Consider the following 19,723-nt stretch of genomic DNA (forward strand, 5'->3'; position numbering starts at 1 on the left):
GCGTACACTTCTTGTTGTTCGTCTTATACTATGTAGTCAAAAGGCTTCGTTTCCAAGTTGCTTAAGTTAGTTCCTCTGTGTAGTTGTTTTATTCATTTGTAATACAGTTGGGGCCGTCTGTTACTCTTTGTATTTCATTTTAGTTCAACCCACCTCCTGGTTGATCTTAACTATTTATTTGTGGGTTGTGTGAGGTACTCCCATGGTTCTAAGAGTCAGAGTTATACAAAAAGGCATGCTCAGAAAAGTTTCACTCCCTCCTCATATCCCTGCTGCACCACTCCCATTCCTCTCTTCTTTCCACCGCATTGACACCCACCCCCTGTAGGGAACCAATCTCATTAGCTTCTGGTTTATTCTTTAGATCTATGTATCTATATACCCACACATGCATATACACACACACATACGTATGCGTGTATGTGTGTGTGTGTGTGTGTGTGTGTGTATATCATTTTTTGCATCACAGGTGAACGGATACATAAGCGTTGTCTTATATCTTCTTTCTTACATGAAAGGTAGCATCCTATAAATACCCTTGTGCGCTTTTTTGTTTTTCCTCACGTCATACTATATCTTGCAAATCATCCCATGTCAGTTCCTAGAGACCTTCCTTATTCATTTGTAGAATTGCATAGCATTCCTTTGTGTGGATGTACTGCAGTTTATTCAACCACTCTCCCATGTACGGGCACTGAAGTTGTTTTCTGTATTTGCAATGACAAACAACGCTGCAGTCAATAACTTTGACGTACGAATTTTGGTGAGAGGGGCTGGCACAGGATCTGAAAGCAGACGAGTCTGCTTCCAGAGCCGCTGCTCTCTCTGCGCTGCCACAGGCAGCTCAGGCCTGAGACGATGCCCTGCTCACCCTAGTGGGCTGGGGGTGCTTCCTCTCCTTGTCTGCTTCTACAAAGAGGTCCAATGGGCGGGCCACTGGTTGCTCAGCTCCCCTTTGCTGGCCTATTCCTCTAAGGTGCCTTCTTAGAGGGTCATCACATCTGCAAATTCAGGGCCCTCAGCCTGGGTGTTGACCATCCCGCATAGCCCGCAGATGCAACCGTTTTTTAAAAAATGACATAAAGAGCTGCAGACCGATCTGACTATACTTGTGTGCACGTGAGCTCAGCTGTGCCAATATATGTGAGCAACAGGCCTGAAGTGGGCAGGAAAGCCACATCACCACGTACAGGCAGTGAGCTGTGAGCTTTCAATGGGCCAAGAGGGATACTTGAACCTCTCGGATACTAAGCACGGGTGGACTTCCCAAGGATCCCAACGTTACCTGCTCAAGGAGGATCCCCTCCTGAGCCTGGTGGAGACCTAGGCTGTGGAGGCGAGTGTAGTGGCTGCCCGGCTGCCATTCATGATCAACCTAGAGTCTGGAGAGCGGGAGGGAAGAAAAATGGCCCCAGTCAGACTGTCCGGCAGCCTGCGGCATCCTGGTGGTTCCTTTGGTCTGGAGCAGAGCCTTGGGGCAGAGATCAGCGCCCCTCCGGAGACACTGCAGCACTCACCTTGGCTGTGTGAGGAGCCCTTTCTGCCAGGAAACCCTCTGATCTTGCCCTACATTTGCCATTAAATATAGAACGCCCGTATGTGCCAGGCTCTTGAGAAACAGTGTATTATTTAAATAGGATAATAACCCTGCAAGGGTAAATCTTTTTCTCATCTTTTTATGAGTGAGGAAAGAGAGACTCAGAGAGGTTAAGCAGCTTGCCCAAGGTTACACAGTAACCAGCAGAGTCATGATTTGAAGCCAGGTGTGTCTGATTCCAGGGCTCTAGACCTTTTCAAAATGAATACAAATCCAACAAAGTATTTATTTTAGCTCTAGAGGAAATATTCAGGCTCATGCAATCACATACAGGCAGAAGTTAGATGCTACAGGGGAGGACTAGGAAAGCAGGAGACCTAAAAATTGTCACTTTGAGCAAATCGCTTGAATCAGTTTCCTTGTTTGAAAAGCAGGACTTGCCCGCAGGGCTGTGGGGACGCCGAGCTGATAGCTGAAGCCAATGGAGTCTGTTCTCCTATGTCAGTTCCTTTGCCATGATGGTTATTAAATATTTTATATCACCTCTGGCTCCACAGCTACTACTCCCCTTGGTTGTGGAGATCAAGTGAGACCCCAGTAAACCCCAAGAACCCTCTACACAGAGGTTAGTTAGTATTCTCAGGCACCCAGGGCTGGCTTCGTGGGTATCAACATACAGTCGTACGGGGCCTGCACTTAGGTTAACACTCTGCTGGCCCCATGTTGCAATTCTCAGTGACAGCAGGCCCCACGTTTTCATTTTGCAGGGGGTCCCACAAATTATGCAGCCGGTCCTGCAGGCAAAAAGACAGTGGCTGGCAAAACACAGAAAAAATAATGCCTCCAATCAGATTCCAGGGGGCTGAGAACATAGTACAATGATTTTGTTCTGGCCAGGTCTCTTGAGTGTTGACTCACTTGCCTCCTGGCTGTTGAGGGGGAAGAGCTGTTCTCGAGGACGTGGCTGCGACTTGTATATGTTCAGCATGGTGTCTTTGTCCGTTTGGGCTGCTATAACAATACCACAGACTGGGTGGCTTATAAGCAGCAATTATTTCTCACAGTTCCAGTGGTTAGGAAGTCCAAAATCATGGGGCTGGCAGACTCAGTGTCTGGTGAGAGCAAGCTTCTTGGTTCATAGCCAGGACCTTCTTGCTGTGTCCTCACATGGCGGAAGGAGTGAGCGAGCTGTCTGGGGTCTCTTTTATGAGGGCATTCATGAGGGCTCCACCCCCATAACCTCCAAATACCATCACATTGGGGGTTAAGATCTCAACCTATGAGTCTTTGTGGGGGACACAAAAAATCAGTCTAGAGCACATGGTGTATGAAGAGCACAGAACAAAAAGGATCGAAGAACATAGTCATTATTCTCAGCAAGAATATTTTCTGAGCACGTGGTCTGTGCCTAGCCCTGTGCTGATTGCTACGGGGAATACAAAGAGCTCTGTGCCACTAGCATCTTCAGGGAGCTCCCAGCTGGATGGGGAGGAGGAGCTCAGATCTCTCTGGAATACCCTTGAGGTTAGCCTCAAACGGGTGCGGGCCTGGGGTTCAGGGGTACAGAGGTAGGATTCAGAAAAGGCTTGCTGGGAGCTGGGCTGTCAGGAAAAGCTTTGGGTCAAGGTAGGACTCAGGGTCTTAAATGATGCCCAGGACTTAGTCAGTGGAGGAACGGAACCGTCCAAGCCCCAGCCCTGGTGATGGACGCATAACACACTCCCTCCTGGCGGGTCTGGCTTTTGAATCCATCACAATAGACTGGAGCTGCGGAGCATTGCAAGTTGGGTTCTCGGGAAGCAGTCACTAAGAGTCCGGGGTATGTGTTTGTTTCCTGTGGCTGCCATAACAAATGACTCCACAGTGAGGGCTTAAAACAATAGAAATTTTTCCTCTCCGAGTTCCTAAGGCCAGAAGTCTAAGATCAGTTTCACTGGGCTGAAAAAGCAGGGTGTTGGGAAGGGTGGTCAATCCTCGCTCTCCAGACCAAGCCAGGAAGCAACTGTCTCAAAGACTCTCAGGCAGCCCAAGCCTGCCCCCCCAGAAGCTTGGCCTGGCATCCTCACTGTTACGGTTGCCCCAGAGCAACTCCCAACCGCACCGCAGTGTACCACCAAACAGGACTTTTCTTGGCTACTCTTTAAATGTGAGTGAAGGGACCAGAATTGGGCAGGACAGAGGCTGAAGGGGAAGGCAAGAGGAGCCTGGACTGGTAGCAGGAGTTCTGGAACTATCCCAGCAAGTCACACTTCCTCCCTGGGCCTCATTTTCCCCGTCTGCAGCGTGAAGCCTTATTAAGCCAGGCATTCTGACCTTAAAGGTGGTGATTCAGAGGTAGAAAAGAGGAAGCCGACTGAGAGGTCCCTGCGGGGTGGAGGGCTGGCAGGGAGGCTGGGCAAAGGTCCAAGGAAGCCCCACTAATGTTTGAGGGGCCCGGGCAGGAGTATACACGGAGACCCACATACCACGTGGCTAAACATTTTAAAGATATAAAGCAAACTGCTGAATAAAATACGTTCCGTTGGCTGACCTTGAAAAAATATTTTTAGAATGACCTGTAAGGCCAAGTTTGAATGAAAATTCTCAGACTCCTTAGAGCCCTGCCCTGGAGGCCACGGTGCGGAGAGAGCTGGCCCTGGTCCCCGGCTGTGGCTACAATGAGAATCTTCTAACTCACAGACCTTCTGCTCCAGGGAGCAGAGCTGGCTAAGTGCCCTGCGCTGTGCTTTGAAATCCATCTTCGCGGTTGGGCTGAGGCCATGCTTCCCACGGGCTGTTCCCTGCCACAAGGAATATAAGGGCTCTCCATTCTTGCGAAGCTCCTCTGATGGCTGGCTTTGCCTCGAGGACACCCTGACGGTCTCGCTGAACCTTCTTTCGGTTGCGCGGATGGCAGTCTGGGATGCCCCAACCTGACCTTCTTGCCGTCACTTGGGGGAGGGAGGGGTCAACCTTACAGCCCGGCCTGATGGCTCTCCCAGCCTTTCCTGCCCCCCAGGCATCTTCCTTCATATTGATACAATCCTTGCCCATTTAATCCTGTCTTGACACCTGGTTCTCAGAGGACCTGGACAAACACGTTGGCCCCCAGCCCAGCCCTCTTCTCTTCTTACCCCTGGCTCCTTCCCACACCAGGAAGTGCCTCTCTGGACACTTCTGGGACAGAAGGGCCTCTGTCCACGTGTCCCCTTGTCCTGCAGTCTCCTCCCCCTGTGGCAGTGCGGGGAGCGTGGCAGGAGGGCTAGGGCAGGGGTACAGTCTTCCCTCCGTGCCAGCCTTGTGACCTCCACGGCTCCGTCACATTTGCCCTGGCCGTGCATGCTTCTGGAACATTCTTTGTAACCACCTGGGCTGGGGGGAGGGAGCACGTGTCCCTGGCCCTTCATATCCCTGTGTTTTTGCACTAACTCAAGAGTCTGGTGGAGAAGAGAGAAAAATGAGGCTCAAAGAGGCCGAATGAGTGTCCACACCTGGTTCTTCCGATGCCCACCCTTGGGCTCTTCCACGATGACCCAGCCAGCAGGCGCAATCATGCCACCCGATGGCATGACTGCCCTCTGATGGTTGGCATGTTCCTTTCTCCCTGGGAAACAAAGGTACCTTTCTCCCAGTGTCTAAAAGGGAGCAGCTTCTTTCAACCGTGCAGCAAGCGAGCGGGCAGCGCAAGTTCCAAGGATGTGGTCCCCGGAGGCCAGCAAGGCTCCAGCCCCTCAGAACTTATCATTATACTTGCAGTCTGGGTAGCGGTAGGCAAATCTGGGGTCACAGGTTCTCAGGGGCCTCAAGATGTCCTTCAGCCGGCTGGCGGCTTGGAGGACCTCGGGGTCTGGCCGGGTACCCTCCCCACAGCGAGCGAGCTCGGCGTCTATCTCCTCCTGCACCGCGGACGGGAACTTGGCCTGGAGAAGTGGGGGCAGCACCTGGCCACACACCGGCACCAGGCTCTGCTTCTCAGGGATGGTGTCGCAGGAGGGCAGCTCGGTCTGGCATCCAGAGACCAGGCAGCTGAAGATGTCTTTATTCTCTCCTGCCCTGGAGGCCGCTTGGCTGCCTACAAGAGACATGGAAGACATCACACACCCTACAACCTGTTCTCCTTGCGGGGAGGCATCACTAATGAGAATCGCTGGGCAAAGTGGTGCAGACTCCTAGCATCTCCTGTCACCAGGAGATTTAGGGCTCAGGGACATGATGGCCCCCGTTGAGACCCTGGGGGGAACTCTCTCGGCTACAATAAGGTGAGGCCTGGGACTTCCCTGGTGGTCCAGTGGTTAAGACTCCACGCTTCCACTGCAGGGGGCAAGGATTTGATCCCTCGTCGGGGAACTAAGATCCTGCATGCCACGTGGCGTGCCCAAAAAATTAATTAAAAAAAAAAAGATGAGGCCTGGGGATGGAAAATGCACTTCTTCCTACCAGAACTTGGGCTTCTAATGGTAAGGCTCCCATGCATATTGTGATTCTCCCATTATTATGACTGAATTAGGGAACTCAGGAAATTCCTAGGGCCAGTTTCATGTGCCCTTTTTAAATACAAAGTTGGGAGAAAGAACAGGTAATCCAGAATATGCCTTCAACGGGTTGTAGTGGGACTGATATTCAGTGGTTTACATATCCCGAATATTCTGGAATCAGCCCCACTTCTTCTCATTTGATTCTTCTTTTTTTTTTTGCGGTACGCGGGCCTCTCACCGCCGTGGCCACCTCCCGTCGTGGAGCGCAGGCTCCGGACGCGCGGGCCCAGCGGCCGTGGCTCACGGGCCCAGCCGCCCCGCGGCACGCGGGATCCTCCCGGACCGGGGCGCGAACCCGCGCGCCCTGCCTCGGCAGGCGGACTCCCAGCCACCGCGCCACCAGGGAAGCCCTGATTCTTCTTAATAAAGGCAAATCAGGAAATGAGTAAGCGTGGTTTAATTGGTCTATCTTTGTAGGCCTTCTCATATAAACAAAATCAGAAATTGGAAATTAAAATCCTCTGTCCTACTATTGGGCTCAGACTATCTAGTCGCCATTACAGACTGCGATGTCCAAAGGGTTCTAGAACCCTGGATGAGCCTGTGCACATCATCAAAAACACGATGCACTCATACACCTCATTCGGTGCCACGCTTTTCAATTTGAAAACTTTATAAAGAGCAAAGGTGCCGAAATGGATTGCGAAATGTACCACTGAATCAGCCAGATAGTTCAGATAAAGCCTCTGATGAGAAAGGCTCTGAGGGGGAGATGGATCCAGGGGCTTGTATGTGTGTGAGCCGGGGCGGGGCAGGTCCCCCCGCCACACAGACCCAGTTGGACAACGGCAGTGCCCTCAGAGGGTGAAGCTGGGGCCATAGCACAGTGCAAATCTCCTCCTCCTGCCCTGACAAGGTCAAGTCCGGTTCCCCTTTGGAGCTGGAGCAGAGACTTAAAACGGGGAGAGGGACTCTCTCCCGTCCCAAACGTGGGCTGCTCTCACTATGACACAGGGAGACGGGCGAGGCCCAGTGGTGTGAGCCACACCCCACCCCCGGGCCCCGTCGTCACCCCTCCCTAGCGCCTGTCACCCTGGCTTCCATGACAGCTGCTCAGCCAGGCCCATGCTGGGTACCTTCCTGCCTGTCGATGACGCCCAGTGCGCTGGCATCCCGGATGAGCAGATGCCCATTGTTGAAGATGCCAAACATGTCTACATCCACGTGGGTGAAATAGAAGAAGTAGTTCAAATCGTTGCTCCTCAGAGACTCCAGGACACCCAGGAGCTGGTAGGCCAGGTCGGCCGCCTGGTCTGCGGGTGCACCATAGAATTCCTGCAGTGGGCTGGTGCTGGTGCTGACCAGAAATCTGCCGCAGGAGCCCAGGTACTTGGGCAGTGGCCATCCCTCGGCGCCCGGGAAGATCTGCCAAGCAAGAGGAGGAGGCATTAGAGGATTAGGGAGAAAAACCTCCTGAGACGGTTCCCTCCCTCTCTCTCTCTCCCCCTCCCTCCCTCCCTCCCTCCCTCTCTCTTCCCCTCCCTCCCTCTCTCCCTCTCTCTCATTCTCTCTCTCTCTCTCCCCAAGAGCAGACAGAAAGATCAGCCTTACTCAGGTACCCAGCGTCTCAAGACACGTCAGCAAAGCATCCCTTAACCTTGTTTATACCTCTTGGAACATGGCAATACCTTGCTCCCCCCATCCCTCACTCCACCACTTTTTTATTCCATTGTTGATGGAGGGATTCAGAAAAGGGAGCTCTTCTTTCCATATTGTAGATTGCATTTCAACAAAGCTGCCCCAAGCGAGGTAAGAGAATGCTGATGCCCTTGCTACAATTTTAGAGGGTATTCAGGCTTCAGGGGAATGTGTTTATTTGAAGAGTTGTAGAGTTGAAAAAATATGACTAGCATTTCAGATTTCACAGATATCACGGCTTAGGAAGAGGCTATGGGGGAAAAAAAGAGGGTCAACTTAAGGCTGATTTAAAGAAAATATTAAAAAAAATAACTGCAGGCAGTAGGTTCTGGGATAGGGCAAAAATTATGAAGGTGACCCTTGGGTGACTCAAGTTTTGGGAACTGCTGCACTGGCCCTGGGAGTGGCCCGGGGCGAATCTGCCTGGTTGGGGTAATTACACACTCACAGAGACTCCCCAGCTGACTGGAACGTTCTGACAGCCTAACACTGGTCTAGGGAAGCACACAGCTCCACCCAGTTTCCTCTGTCTCCTTGTAAGAGCTCCAGGAGTTTTGGATTAACATATACACACTACTATATATAAAATAGATCACCAACAAGGACCTACTGTATAGCACAGGGAACTCTACTCAATATTTTGTAATAACCTATAAGGGAAAAGGATCTGAAAAATATATATATATATATATATATATATATATAAAACTGAATCACTTTGCTGTATACTTGAAACTAACACAATGTTGTAAATTAACTATATCTCAATTAAAAAAAAAGAGTGGAGGGAATATCCTAGCTTTTTTTTTTGAATATTTATTGAGGCAGCTATATCTAGAATGGTGTTTCTTTTTGGGAGAAATGACAAAAACTATAACTATTAACACTTTTTTTCTCTCATTTTCCTTCTTAAAAAAACAAAGTCATCCCCCTTTCTGATGATTTTCTGTGGCCTTCTGCCATTTTAACCCACTCGCCATGTTGTGAAGAACCTTTTCTTGTCCCCCCACCCCCGCCCACTGGGGCCTCTCCACTGTGTGCCATGGAGAGAGGCCCCCGGCCCCCTGGCGATGTCTAAATGTGTGGCCACGAGTCATCCCTGGGTTGGGGGCAGATCGACGCCATGCCCTTCCTGGGCGGAGCTCAGAGTGGATGGAGACTCCCAGCCCAGACCTCTCAGGAGCCAGGGCTGGAAGTAGCCAGGTCACCTGCCTTGGCCACTAAGTGTAGGACAACGGGAGAGGAAGGCCTCTGAGCGTGCAGGACAACCAGCAATTCCTTCTTGTCCTCTAGGATTTCAAATGCCAACGTCAGTAGGCAGCTTTTAGCAGGAAGAGCGTGGACCCTGAAGTCAGACAGCTCTGGGTTTGGGTTCCATCGCTGACACTGCCTAAGGGACTGTGGCCAAGTCACTTCACAGTTCTGAGCTCCACTTACCTCATCTGGAAGAGGGGACAATAATAATATTCCTGTGGGGTTGTCGAGTTGTGAGCATTAAATGAGATAATGATGTAAAACATTTAACACAGTGCCTGGCACATAGCTAGTGCTCAAGAAATGAGTTGTTATTATGTACTTAGCCATCATGCCTTTGGCCAATAATATATAATTAATATATTATATATAAAAATAATATGTACTTATATATTATCTCATAAATAATTTCAATAATATAAATAATTAGAATTAAATATATTATAAATAATCAGAACAAAATAATATAGTATAAATATTATTAAAATAATAATTATATTATTTATAAATAAACATATAACTAATATAATTATTAATTAGAATGATTAATATTAACACAATACTATAAATAATTAAAATATAATCTCGATGTAATTATTAAAGTCGATACAGTATTATAAATAATTATAATATAATATAATTAATAACAATACTAATTATTATTAACTGTTGTGGGGCTTCCTCCTCTTCCTGCACCTTTGCCTTCTCCTCTTTCTCCTCCCTCTCTTCCTCTCCCGCCTCCTCTTATTCCTCTTCCTCCTCCTTCTCCTCCTCTCTCTTCCACCCTCCTTTTTCTGTTCCTCCCCCTCCCTTCCTAGTTTCCTTTGTGCCCATTAAGTAAGCGTCCTGACTCTTGGGATCCGGGAGAAATGGGTGTGATGGGGCTCCGCAAGTTAGTTGACTTGTTAAGGGCCTGTCTCTACCACTGGACTGGCAGCTGCATGAAGGCAGGGGCCAGCGCGCCTGCCTCGTGGACCAGTGTTCCAGAGCATCCTTACCTCTTTGACCATTCCCTTTTTGATGGACATTTAGGTTACTTCCATTTTTTTCTCCTTTCCAAGCACAGCTGCCGAGCACCACTCCGGGTGGGTCATTCTTTGGTTATCTCCCCACCTCCTGAGCTTGCTCAGCTCATGTCGAACTGATCTTTGAGACACCTGGTCAAAGTTGCCCTCCTCCACAAAGCCCTTCCGGGCTGCCTCTGGCCGTGAAAGTTGCCATTCCCCGCCGCCCCTCCTCCCCAGCTCCCACACCTCTTTCCTCTGCAGCAACCACAGCACTTCCCCACTGCAGAAGCCAACACATACTTACTAAATGCCACAAAGGTACTAACGTGGGCTGGTGGCCCCAAGGTGTGCAGTGATGGCAGAGACAGCTCAACCCAGGGCCTGCTCTCTCGGAGCCGGAAGTGAACCCGCTCCCTGGACGGGCTTTCCGGGAGGGGGGTGGTCCCTGCATACCTGTAGGAGGATGGGATGGGCGTTGACAGCTAGCGTGTAGAGGAGACGCAGCTTGTCGCGGTCCGTGAAGTGGTCCATGAAGATGCTGCCAGCGTCGGCCACCTCCGCATAGCGCCGGACCACGCGATCCAGGAGTCGCTGTGACGGGCAGCGCAAGAGGGGGCTGGGCAGGCCCTGCAGCGGGTGGGAGAGATTCCGGGAGGAGGAAAGTGTGCCGAGTGCTCGTGAGTGCCGGCAGGACCGGCACGGGCAGGCCCTGCTATTGGGGGAGATCGCGGGGTTGCGGGGGACCAACTAGGCCCTGAGGGGGTCGGGGTGGGGGTTATGGAGCACAGTACCCCTGGGGGGCGTGGTGGGAGGGGCCTAAGCAGGCTATGTGAGGGAGGGCGGGAGTCGAGAAGGGACTGAGCGGTCCTGGGGTCAGGGTAGGCGGGCACTGGGCAGGCAGTGCGTCCCTAGCAAAAGCAGCTGGAGCCTTGGAGGCCCTGTGTCTCCACCCGCATTTTGCAACTGAGGAACTGGAAGTCTGCAGAGTGTAGGTAAGTGTTGGAAGGGCTGGATTCAGGATTTGAACCTGATATGAACTACACCTTTGCCCTCCCCCCATCCCACCACCTTCATATGTTGAAACCCTAATCCCCAATGTGATGGTATTAGGAGGTGGGGCCTTTGGGAGGTCACTAGGTCATGAGAGATTAAGTGAGTTCCCCAAGTCACACATACCTAGTATTTGTACTAAGACAGTGCACCAGGTGAGAAGTAGGTAGGTGGAGCCAGGCAGGACCTGCATCCTTATCTTTACTGGGGTTGTAACCCTGTAGCTGGGTGAGCTCAGAGCACTCATTCATTCATTCACCCACCAACGTTTGCAGGGAGTCTACCAAGGACCAGACTGTATTTGAGGCACTGCAGATGCAAAGGGGACCACAATCGACACGGCCCTCCCAGGCCTGTCGGGCGGGGGAGACCATCAATTGCCCAGCAGTTACAATGTGATGCAGAGGGATCTATGACTGGTGTGAGGTCAGGGAGATATGGGAGCCCACAGGAGCAGGGCCACACCAGAACTTTTGGAGGCGCTGGCACAAAATCCTTTGCCTTCATGGGCCCCTTCCTCCATAAAAAATATTAAAAATGATATTTTACAACTGCATTGGTACAAAGACAAATACCTTAATATTATATATTCAAACATGTTCTTGGATCTAAAAGATCGATTTTTTCTTCTGATTTTAAAAGAAATCAAAACATATTTGTGGGCCCCTCAAAGGCTTCTTGGAAGGCAGTGAAGTCTAAGCGGAGGCCTGAAGCAAGGGTAGAGTGAGCGTGCAAAGAGGGTGGGAGGGTATCTGTGCAGAGGGAACAAGCTGTACAAAAACCTTAGTGACGCATATGACTGCCCAGAATAAAGACTCCATTCTCAGCTTCCTTTGCAGCTAGGTGTGGTAACATGACTAAGTGCTGGTCAATGAGATATAAGTAGAAATTTCTGAGAAAGGTCCTTAAAGGGAGCGGGTGTATCCTTCTTTACTCCTTCTTCCTTCCTGACTGGAATGTGGAAGTGATGGCTGGTGCTTGGGCAGCCATCTTGGACCAGGGCATGCTAAGGGTTGTGGAGCAGAAAAATGAAAGTAGCCTGGATCCCTGACAATCACAGAGCCACTATATCAGCCCTGGACAGCTATGTATCAGTTTTTTTTATGTAAAAGAAAAGTATATTTTGATCTTGTTTAAGCCACTGTTACTTGGATTTTTTGTCACATGCAGCTGAACCTAATCCTAGATATCACAGAAGAAAAGAATGGAGGCAGGAAGATCAGTTAAAAAGATGCAATGGTCCAGGTGTGAGATGAGAGAATGAAAAGATTTGAGGGTAGTAGAATCTACAAGTCTTGGTGATCGGCTAAATGGGGGAGGGGGGCCAAGGAAAAAGGAGGTGTCAGAGCTAGTACCCAACATGAGGGTGGACACCAGAGGTATCATTTGTGGAGGTGATTTAAAAACATGTTCACAAACTCTTTGACACTCCTCCCATCGAGGGTGGAATCTAATTCCCCTCCCCTAGAGCATGGACTGGCTTTGGTGATTCTAGTGACTGGAATGCTTATGGGAGTGATGCTGTATGACTTCTGAGCCTTGGCCATAAAAGGAGATACAGCTTCTACTTGGCTCTCTCTTGTACCCAGCCACCATGCTGTAAAGAAACCCAGGCTACATGGAGAGAAAGCAAGACCCTTAGCTCTCACCCAGCTGAGTGCCTAGTTGACAGCCAGCCTCCAACTTGCCAGACACATGACTCGGTCATTTTGGGAATGGGTCCTCCAGTGCTGTATTGAACCACCCCAGCTGATGCCATGTGGAGCCTCATGAGCCTTCCTACCAAGCCCTGCCCAAATTGAGTATTTGTGAGCAAAACTGATGATTCCTGTTGTTTTAAGCCCCTAGTTTTGAAGTGGTTTGTTACTCAGCAATAAATAACTGGTATATTTGCTGAGAAGGTTCTGGGCCATCTCTAGAACTATAGCCGGAAGGGGCTCTAAACCCATCTTGTACCCCAATCTCCCTTTATGGTGGAGGCAGCTGCTTCCCAAGGTCCCACTCACAGAGTGGGGCTGCATCTACTCCTGTTTGGTTTGTGCTGGCCAAGTGCAAGCCCACAGTGATATTGGCCAATGGCAAACAGAATTAGGAAACCAAACATTTCCAATAAAATAATAATTCATTATTTTATTGGAAATACACACTTTCTGGGGATTTCCCATTGCTTTGGAGTTTCCAAATCACTACTCCCTTCTCTATACATGGGCAACAGGGCTAACTCACCGTCTTCCAATGAAAGGGAAAAGGAAAACCAAACACTGGCCTTCTGTTGCCCCTCCCCCTCTCATGCCCGGTTTCCTCATCCTTGCATTTCCTGTCTGGTGCCATCCCTAGGGAACCAGCCAGTGGGTCAAGGTCTTCACCGTGTGGTGCAAGTGACCGGGCTTTTGCTCTACCGCACTGTCACCTCACAGGGGTCTTCAGTGCAGGGTGGTACTGAGAGCGATTGGCACGCTTCTCCACCTCAATCTCTAATAGTTTATAAAACAGTCAGTGAAATTTAATGGGTACATCATTGTGATGGTCAGTTTTATGTGTCAAGTCGGCTAGGCTACGGTGCCCAGTTGTTCAATCAAACACTAATCTAGGTGTTGCTGTGAAGGTATTTTGTAGAGATGGTTAACATCTACAGTCAGTTGACTTAGTAAAGGAGATTATCTTTGATCATGTGGATGGGCTTGATCCAAGAAGTTGAAAGGCCTTAAGAGCAAAACTAAGGTTTCCCTGAGGAGGAAGAAATTCCACCTGTGGACTATAACATCAGGTCCTGCACAAGGTTCTCCAGCCTGCTGGCCTGTCCTATGGATTTTGGACTTGCCAGTCCCCCAATCTCATAAGCCAATTCCTTGAAATAAATCTGTTTTATATATATATATGCATATATATATGCACACATTATATCATATAATATTATATGTTATATATAATTATATTATATTGCATATTATTATTTTATATAAAATTTACTATATTAACATTTATACTATATTTATTAATATTGGTTAATAAATTATTAATATTGTATATTTTGTGTAATATATTATCATAATACAATATGTACATTACATATATATAATATATACACACACATACACTGGTGCCAAGGGAAAAGCACTTGTTCTGTGCGGAAACAACAGCAACTGAGATGGAAATCTAGATTTGCTTTCACTTTTGAAGCTTCTAGTGAAATCTGAGTACATGAGAAGTAACTTCCCCAATGAGCTGTTTGACCTTCGGTTGGCTTTTATCCACATCCTGTCATGTGTTTGCTCAAAAAAATCACCAGCAATCAGCGGTGTCCCCATTTAAAGGGTTCTTACCGGAACAGAAGCGTGAAAGTTAAATTGTCTAGACAAATGATTCTCTGACTCTGCTGGAGAGAGCTGTGCTTGTTGTTCCTCCCTAGAAGCCAGAGATAAGAGAGTTCAAGAGAGCAGGAGGGGGCTTTCCTCAGAGCAGACCACAACTTAGAAGTCATGTGGATCTTCAATAACCTACCCAGAATTGCCCTAGTCCTTCTCAAGTTCCATGCCATGGGTGAGATCTACCCAGCTTGAGGGTCCCGTTGGAAGTGGAAGATGACAGCAGGGGGACAACATCTCGGTTGGGGTTTGACCGCCTGCCATCACAGAACGTGGGGCACACGCAGCCCATTCCCAGTGGTCCTGTGTGTTGGTGAATTCCGGAGGGTGGCAAGGGAGCTGCATGTGGAGGGCTGACGCAGAAGCCTCTGTGGTGATCACTATTTGAAACCATGGTTGGCAGGACACAGTTGGGGAAAGGAGGGTAACATTTTCTGGAAGTTCTAAGTGTCAGGCCATATGGCAAGCCTTTCACAGACATTATCCCGGCATACACAGGGACTTTTAGCTTTTAGTTTTCTCTTGCCCTGTGACTCACCTGGAAATTTAAAGTGATTGATTTTAAAAAAGCTTAAACAGTTTGCGGAAAATGCAGTGACATTAAATTTCGCAGCTCGTGCTGGCCAATGCAAATGGTAGGCTGCATTATCAAGTGATCTAGTAAAATGCTCCCATTTTCCAGATGAGAATACTAAGGTAGGGACCAGGAAAGGGAGGTGACTTGTTAAAGATCATGCTGCTTATTGGTGCACATTATCCTCAAGTTCATTTCCCATATTAATGATCCCACTTGGTTCTGGATGACTTTTAGCTGTTTCCACAAAGCAAATGCTACTCGAAAGGCAAAGATTTATGAAGCAACCTAAATGTCCATCAACAGATGAATGGATAAAGAAGTGGTATACACACACACACACACACACACACACACACACACACACACACACTGGATTACTACTCAGCCATAAAAAAGAAAGAAATTTTGCCATTTGCAGCAACATGTGTGAACCTGGAGGGCATTATGCTAAGTGAAATAAGTCAAACAGAGAAAGACAAATATTATATGATTTATCACTTATGTGTGGAATTTTAAAAACACAACAAATTAGTGAATATAACAAAAAAGAAGGAGACTCACAGATATAGAGAACAAACTAGCAGTTACCAGTGGGGAGAGGGAAGGAGGGAGGGGCAATATAGGGGTAGGGGATTAAGAGGTACGAACTATTAGGTATAAAATAAGCTACAAGGGTACATTGCACACCACAGAGAATATAGCCTATATTATTTAAGAAAAGCAAAGCAAAGATTTACCACCACTGAATACACTTTTTCTGATGGAAAAAAATGTGTAGAAGAAAGAACACTAGATGCTCTTAGAAAGATAAATCTAAGACAAGAAGTTGGCTTTCCTTTAAGACTGGAAGTCAGCAAGCTGAGGTCACAGTGCTAACTGAAGGCACGGTTTGATTCAGGAATCTGACCTTCTTTCCAAGGACATATCCAACTAATGAAGAGCTTCATGCTGAAACGAGAATTAATTTTCACTTCTCAGATAGAATCTGTTCTTTTGTTCTAAGGCTTTAAAGAACATAAAAATTATGTTTGCAAATTATGGCACAGCTCTAAAGATAGCAGATGTGCCATCTCCAGTCACTTTATTCCCCTCCTTACCCTTTCCAAGGGCTACCACCATCTTCCCCATCAATGGATCAGGACACAGGCGGTGCCCACACTGACTGTAGAGAATGGTTAGCCCGTGTACTTTTTTCCATGCACCAAGAGGATAGACGTTTCCAAAGTTGGCCATCGTGGGCGTGTTCACTGTGAGATATTCAAATACTATGGAAACTGTACAGTGTGAAAGTAAAAAAAAAAGTTCACGTTGCTGCCCACAGAGGCCCCCATTGTTCTATGTGGGGAGGTATGAATACACACGTGTAGTGATGCCAGAAGAAAAAAAAAGATTGGAAGTTAGCTTTTCCACTAAGAAGGTTGCCCTGGCCAGCTCAATTTGGAAAGCTGAGGGAAATCTTGAACAAATGTGTTTTTACTTTTAGTGAATTTACTTTTATCAAGCTCTCCTAGCACCCAGGGAGAAGAGAAAGTTCTAGTGCTAATAAACCTGTGAGTTGTCTTTCTGGTTGCACACCTCAACACTTTTCACATGATTTAGTTGTTAAATGTGCTTGTGAAGCAGGGTTTAGGTTAATTATGTATCCTAGTTAATCAGTGTGTCCAGAGTTTAGGTTAATTATGTGTCCTAGTTAATCAATGTGTCCTAATTAGAACAATGACCAGTCAATAACTGTATCAGTTGTGGATAATTAACCCAAAAGTTCCCAACTATTTCTTCAAGCTGCATTGTATTCAAAACTATGAAAATCCCTGTTTGGTTTATGTTATTAAGAGAAACAGCTCACCGTTCTTTTCCAACTTCAGTAGATGGATTTTTTCCCCCTCTTTTATTAAAGTTCTTTCTGATTTTTTTTTTTTAATCTGAAACCCAGACTCAATGTGGTTTGTTAACTTTTCATTCTACAAATGCTGGCCACCACAGTGATTATTTTGGAGAAACCCTCTGGATGATTTTCAAAGTTCAGACATCCAAAAATGTCCTCATAAATCTCAGTCTTTTATGTTACTTTATGACGCAGCTCATCTCAGCCGCTGTTACGAGGTACCATAAGATATTGTAGCCTTATGACAGGCCCCTTGCCCCACTGAGAAGTTTCTCTCTGGTACCGTTCGCCTCGGCTGGGCAATTTAGGTTCCCTGCAACTTAGTCACTGATGGAAAGTTAGTCACAAAGGGTAGAAGCAGGGACAGGAAGTCAGCCAAGAGCGGGTCCAGAATTTGGAGTTTGCCTTGGATCATCTCAGAGTGGATAACATACCCTGCAGCGTTGACTAGATGTTAAAACAACATTAAATCAAAAACTAAACAGACTTGGTTGGGCGGGGTGAGGGATATAAAATGTTTCCCTCGCACCGGAAGGCCTGTCTCTGACAGGGCTCCCATTTCCACATGAAACAGAGCCTCTAGCTCTGTGACATCCTTTCTCTTGGCGAGGTTTCTGTTTGTTTAGATTCTTGATACTCCGCAGAGTTTCTGGGTTGAGCCCTGATAGAATGTTCGAGAAGTTCTGTTTAAATCGATAGGGAGGTCTCCCAGGAGAGGAGTAATGAAGATCCCCCCTGAACGGGTGGAGTTAGGTGGTTTATCCTTTCTCCTGCCTCTACCAGCGCCTCCTGGTGGATCTTCTTCACGTCTAACCTCTCCAGGCCACTGCCTGCCTCCATTCCATCTTGGAATCCATTGGCTTGGGGTGGGGTCTTTGCCTGGATAGGTGGGCAGCCTTCACCCCCCCCAGCTGCAGAGGTGAAAAATTGGATTCAATACCAACTTCGAGAGGCAGTATGACAAAGTAGTTACAAGCCTGTCCTTTAGAGGCGAGCTACCTGGGTTCAAATCCCAGCTCTGTCACTTAACAACAGCCTGACCTGGGGCAAGCTCTTCAATTGATCTGTGCCTTAGTTTCCTCGTGTGTAACTGAGGGATAATAACTAAGGGAACTCTGTGACTTATCTTCTAAACCTGGATAGTTTTGAGAGTGAAAGGGATATTAATAATTAAATCGGGACAGCTGGCATATGCGGGAATTGTCTCAAGCAAGCCTGAATGTATGGTTACCCTAATAATTGTGGTACCCACCTCATCAGGGTGTTGGGAGGGTCAAATCTGCGGGAAAAGTGTCTGGTACATTGTTGGGGAGGCTAGTAAAGTAGTCTCATTCAGGCTTCAGAGGTGGCACTAGGCCTCTCTCTGACCGGACAATGACGCTAAAGCTGGCTGCATGCCAAACTGCTGAGCTACACCCAGGCCAGCAGGGGTGGCGCCGGCACGCACTGTAAACCATTAGATAAGACAGGGAGTAAGTCACGGGACTTCTTGCACCTTGAGGGCCTGGCCAGCCCCCAGGGATCAAGAACATTCCAAGACTTACGAGTTAAGACCAAGGCATTTATGACAACAACCAGAGCTACAAACTTGCACGTAGGCTGGTGCTAAAAGCTGGGCTCCTTCAGTGACAAACGGAAGTCTCACCCGTGGGGTGGACGCACCACCGGGGACCTTCCCAACTGTGACTCCAGATTGCTGATCAAGGCACTTCCCAGCGCTTCTTGGATCTGGATGTAGGTGCTTCCCCAATTTGGTGATGTATAAACCTCTGTCTTTACTATTCTTTCTTAGTTATACTATTCTTTTCTTAATTAGTATACTGTAATCTTTGTTAATTCAATAAACTCTCTCTAAATTCTTGTTTAACTGAGTGTAGGGTGATTATTTTGCCAGCGAATCCTCCGAACCTTGAAACCTAAAGTAAGCCTTTCGGCAAAACATACATGGGAAGGGCTCTATGAGTATTTGCTATTATTTGCCCCAAAGATAGCATCTTTCCCAATTTTCCCACTTCTGTAAGTGACCTTACCATTCTCCTAGTCTTCCAGGTTAGAATATCTGGAACTATTTTCAACTTCCTTATCTTAATGGCTGACCTCTCTCGTCTTTGATTCCCTATGTCAAGTTGTGCTGTCATCGTTGTGATCTCTAGCATTGTGTTGTGTCCATTTGTGTCATCAGACACCTCCCCCCCAGCTCGTGCTCCCCCTGGGTTTAGCTGGCCTGGAGGTGTGCCTTTAGGCAAGTCCCTTTCCCTTTCTGAGGCCGTTTCCTCATCTCTCTCGTGGGCATTATGGTAGATGTTTGGTTTACACCAGGTACGTCACTCGGTTGCCCGGCTCTAGCTGGCTCTCTGGACATTGTAGGTACCTGATACTACTTTCCTGGAGGCATGATAAACATCTCACTGTGCTTTACACACTGTGGAGTGCTTTGTGAACACAAGGTAGTGCTGTCAGTTCCAAGGGTCAATGGGGGTCAGTGGTAATATGCCCCCCTCCCCAAATTTCACAATAAAATGGATCTCTGAGTAGGAGACAAGGTTGCCTTTGGAGGGTCAAACAAATGTACTCCACATCGTGACTACGTTGACCCAGGACTGTCTTTAAATTTGGAAAAAACAGTTGGGAACCCCAGGAAACCCTAGTCAGGGAGCTCACTAACTTCAGAGAGAAGGGTTGGGGAATGAGCGTTATCATCTTGTCCCCTATTTGGAGTGGCCAAGTAGACATAGGGGTTGGTAAGATTGGGCCCCCAGACAGGGAAATCCGAGGGTCAGGAGTTGCCTTTGGGGTCTGGGGAAAAGGGCACCCAGCCCGTGGTCTCCAGCAGCCTGTGGGCAGGTGGCCAGGCCACTGAGGATCACTTGGTTGACTTCCCTCTCGGATCAGTGCT

General features: G+C 48.1%; 1 protein-coding gene across 1 annotated transcript in view; it reads right to left on the reverse strand.

Annotated features, from left to right (window-relative positions):
- Positions 1-1,819: 1,819 nt before the first annotated feature.
- The window catches only part of DIPK2B (divergent protein kinase domain 2B), a 51,934-nt gene continuing 34,030 nt past the window's right edge, over positions 1,820-19,723 (reverse strand). Inside the window, exons 3-5 of the mRNA XM_024116486.2 lie at positions 10,404-10,577; positions 7,128-7,416; positions 1,820-5,588 (exon numbers count right to left, since the gene is read on the reverse strand). Coding sequence (XP_023972254.1) covers positions 5,248-5,588; positions 7,128-7,416; positions 10,404-10,577 — 804 coding nt within the window. The 3' untranslated portion in view covers positions 1,820-5,247. The remainder of the gene's footprint in view (positions 5,589-7,127; positions 7,417-10,403; positions 10,578-19,723) is intronic.

The sequence above is a fragment of the Physeter macrocephalus genome, chromosome 21, assembly GCF_002837175.3.
Source record: "Physeter macrocephalus isolate SW-GA chromosome 21, ASM283717v5, whole genome shotgun sequence".
Taxonomy (NCBI): Eukaryota; Metazoa; Chordata; class Mammalia; order Artiodactyla; family Physeteridae; genus Physeter; species Physeter macrocephalus.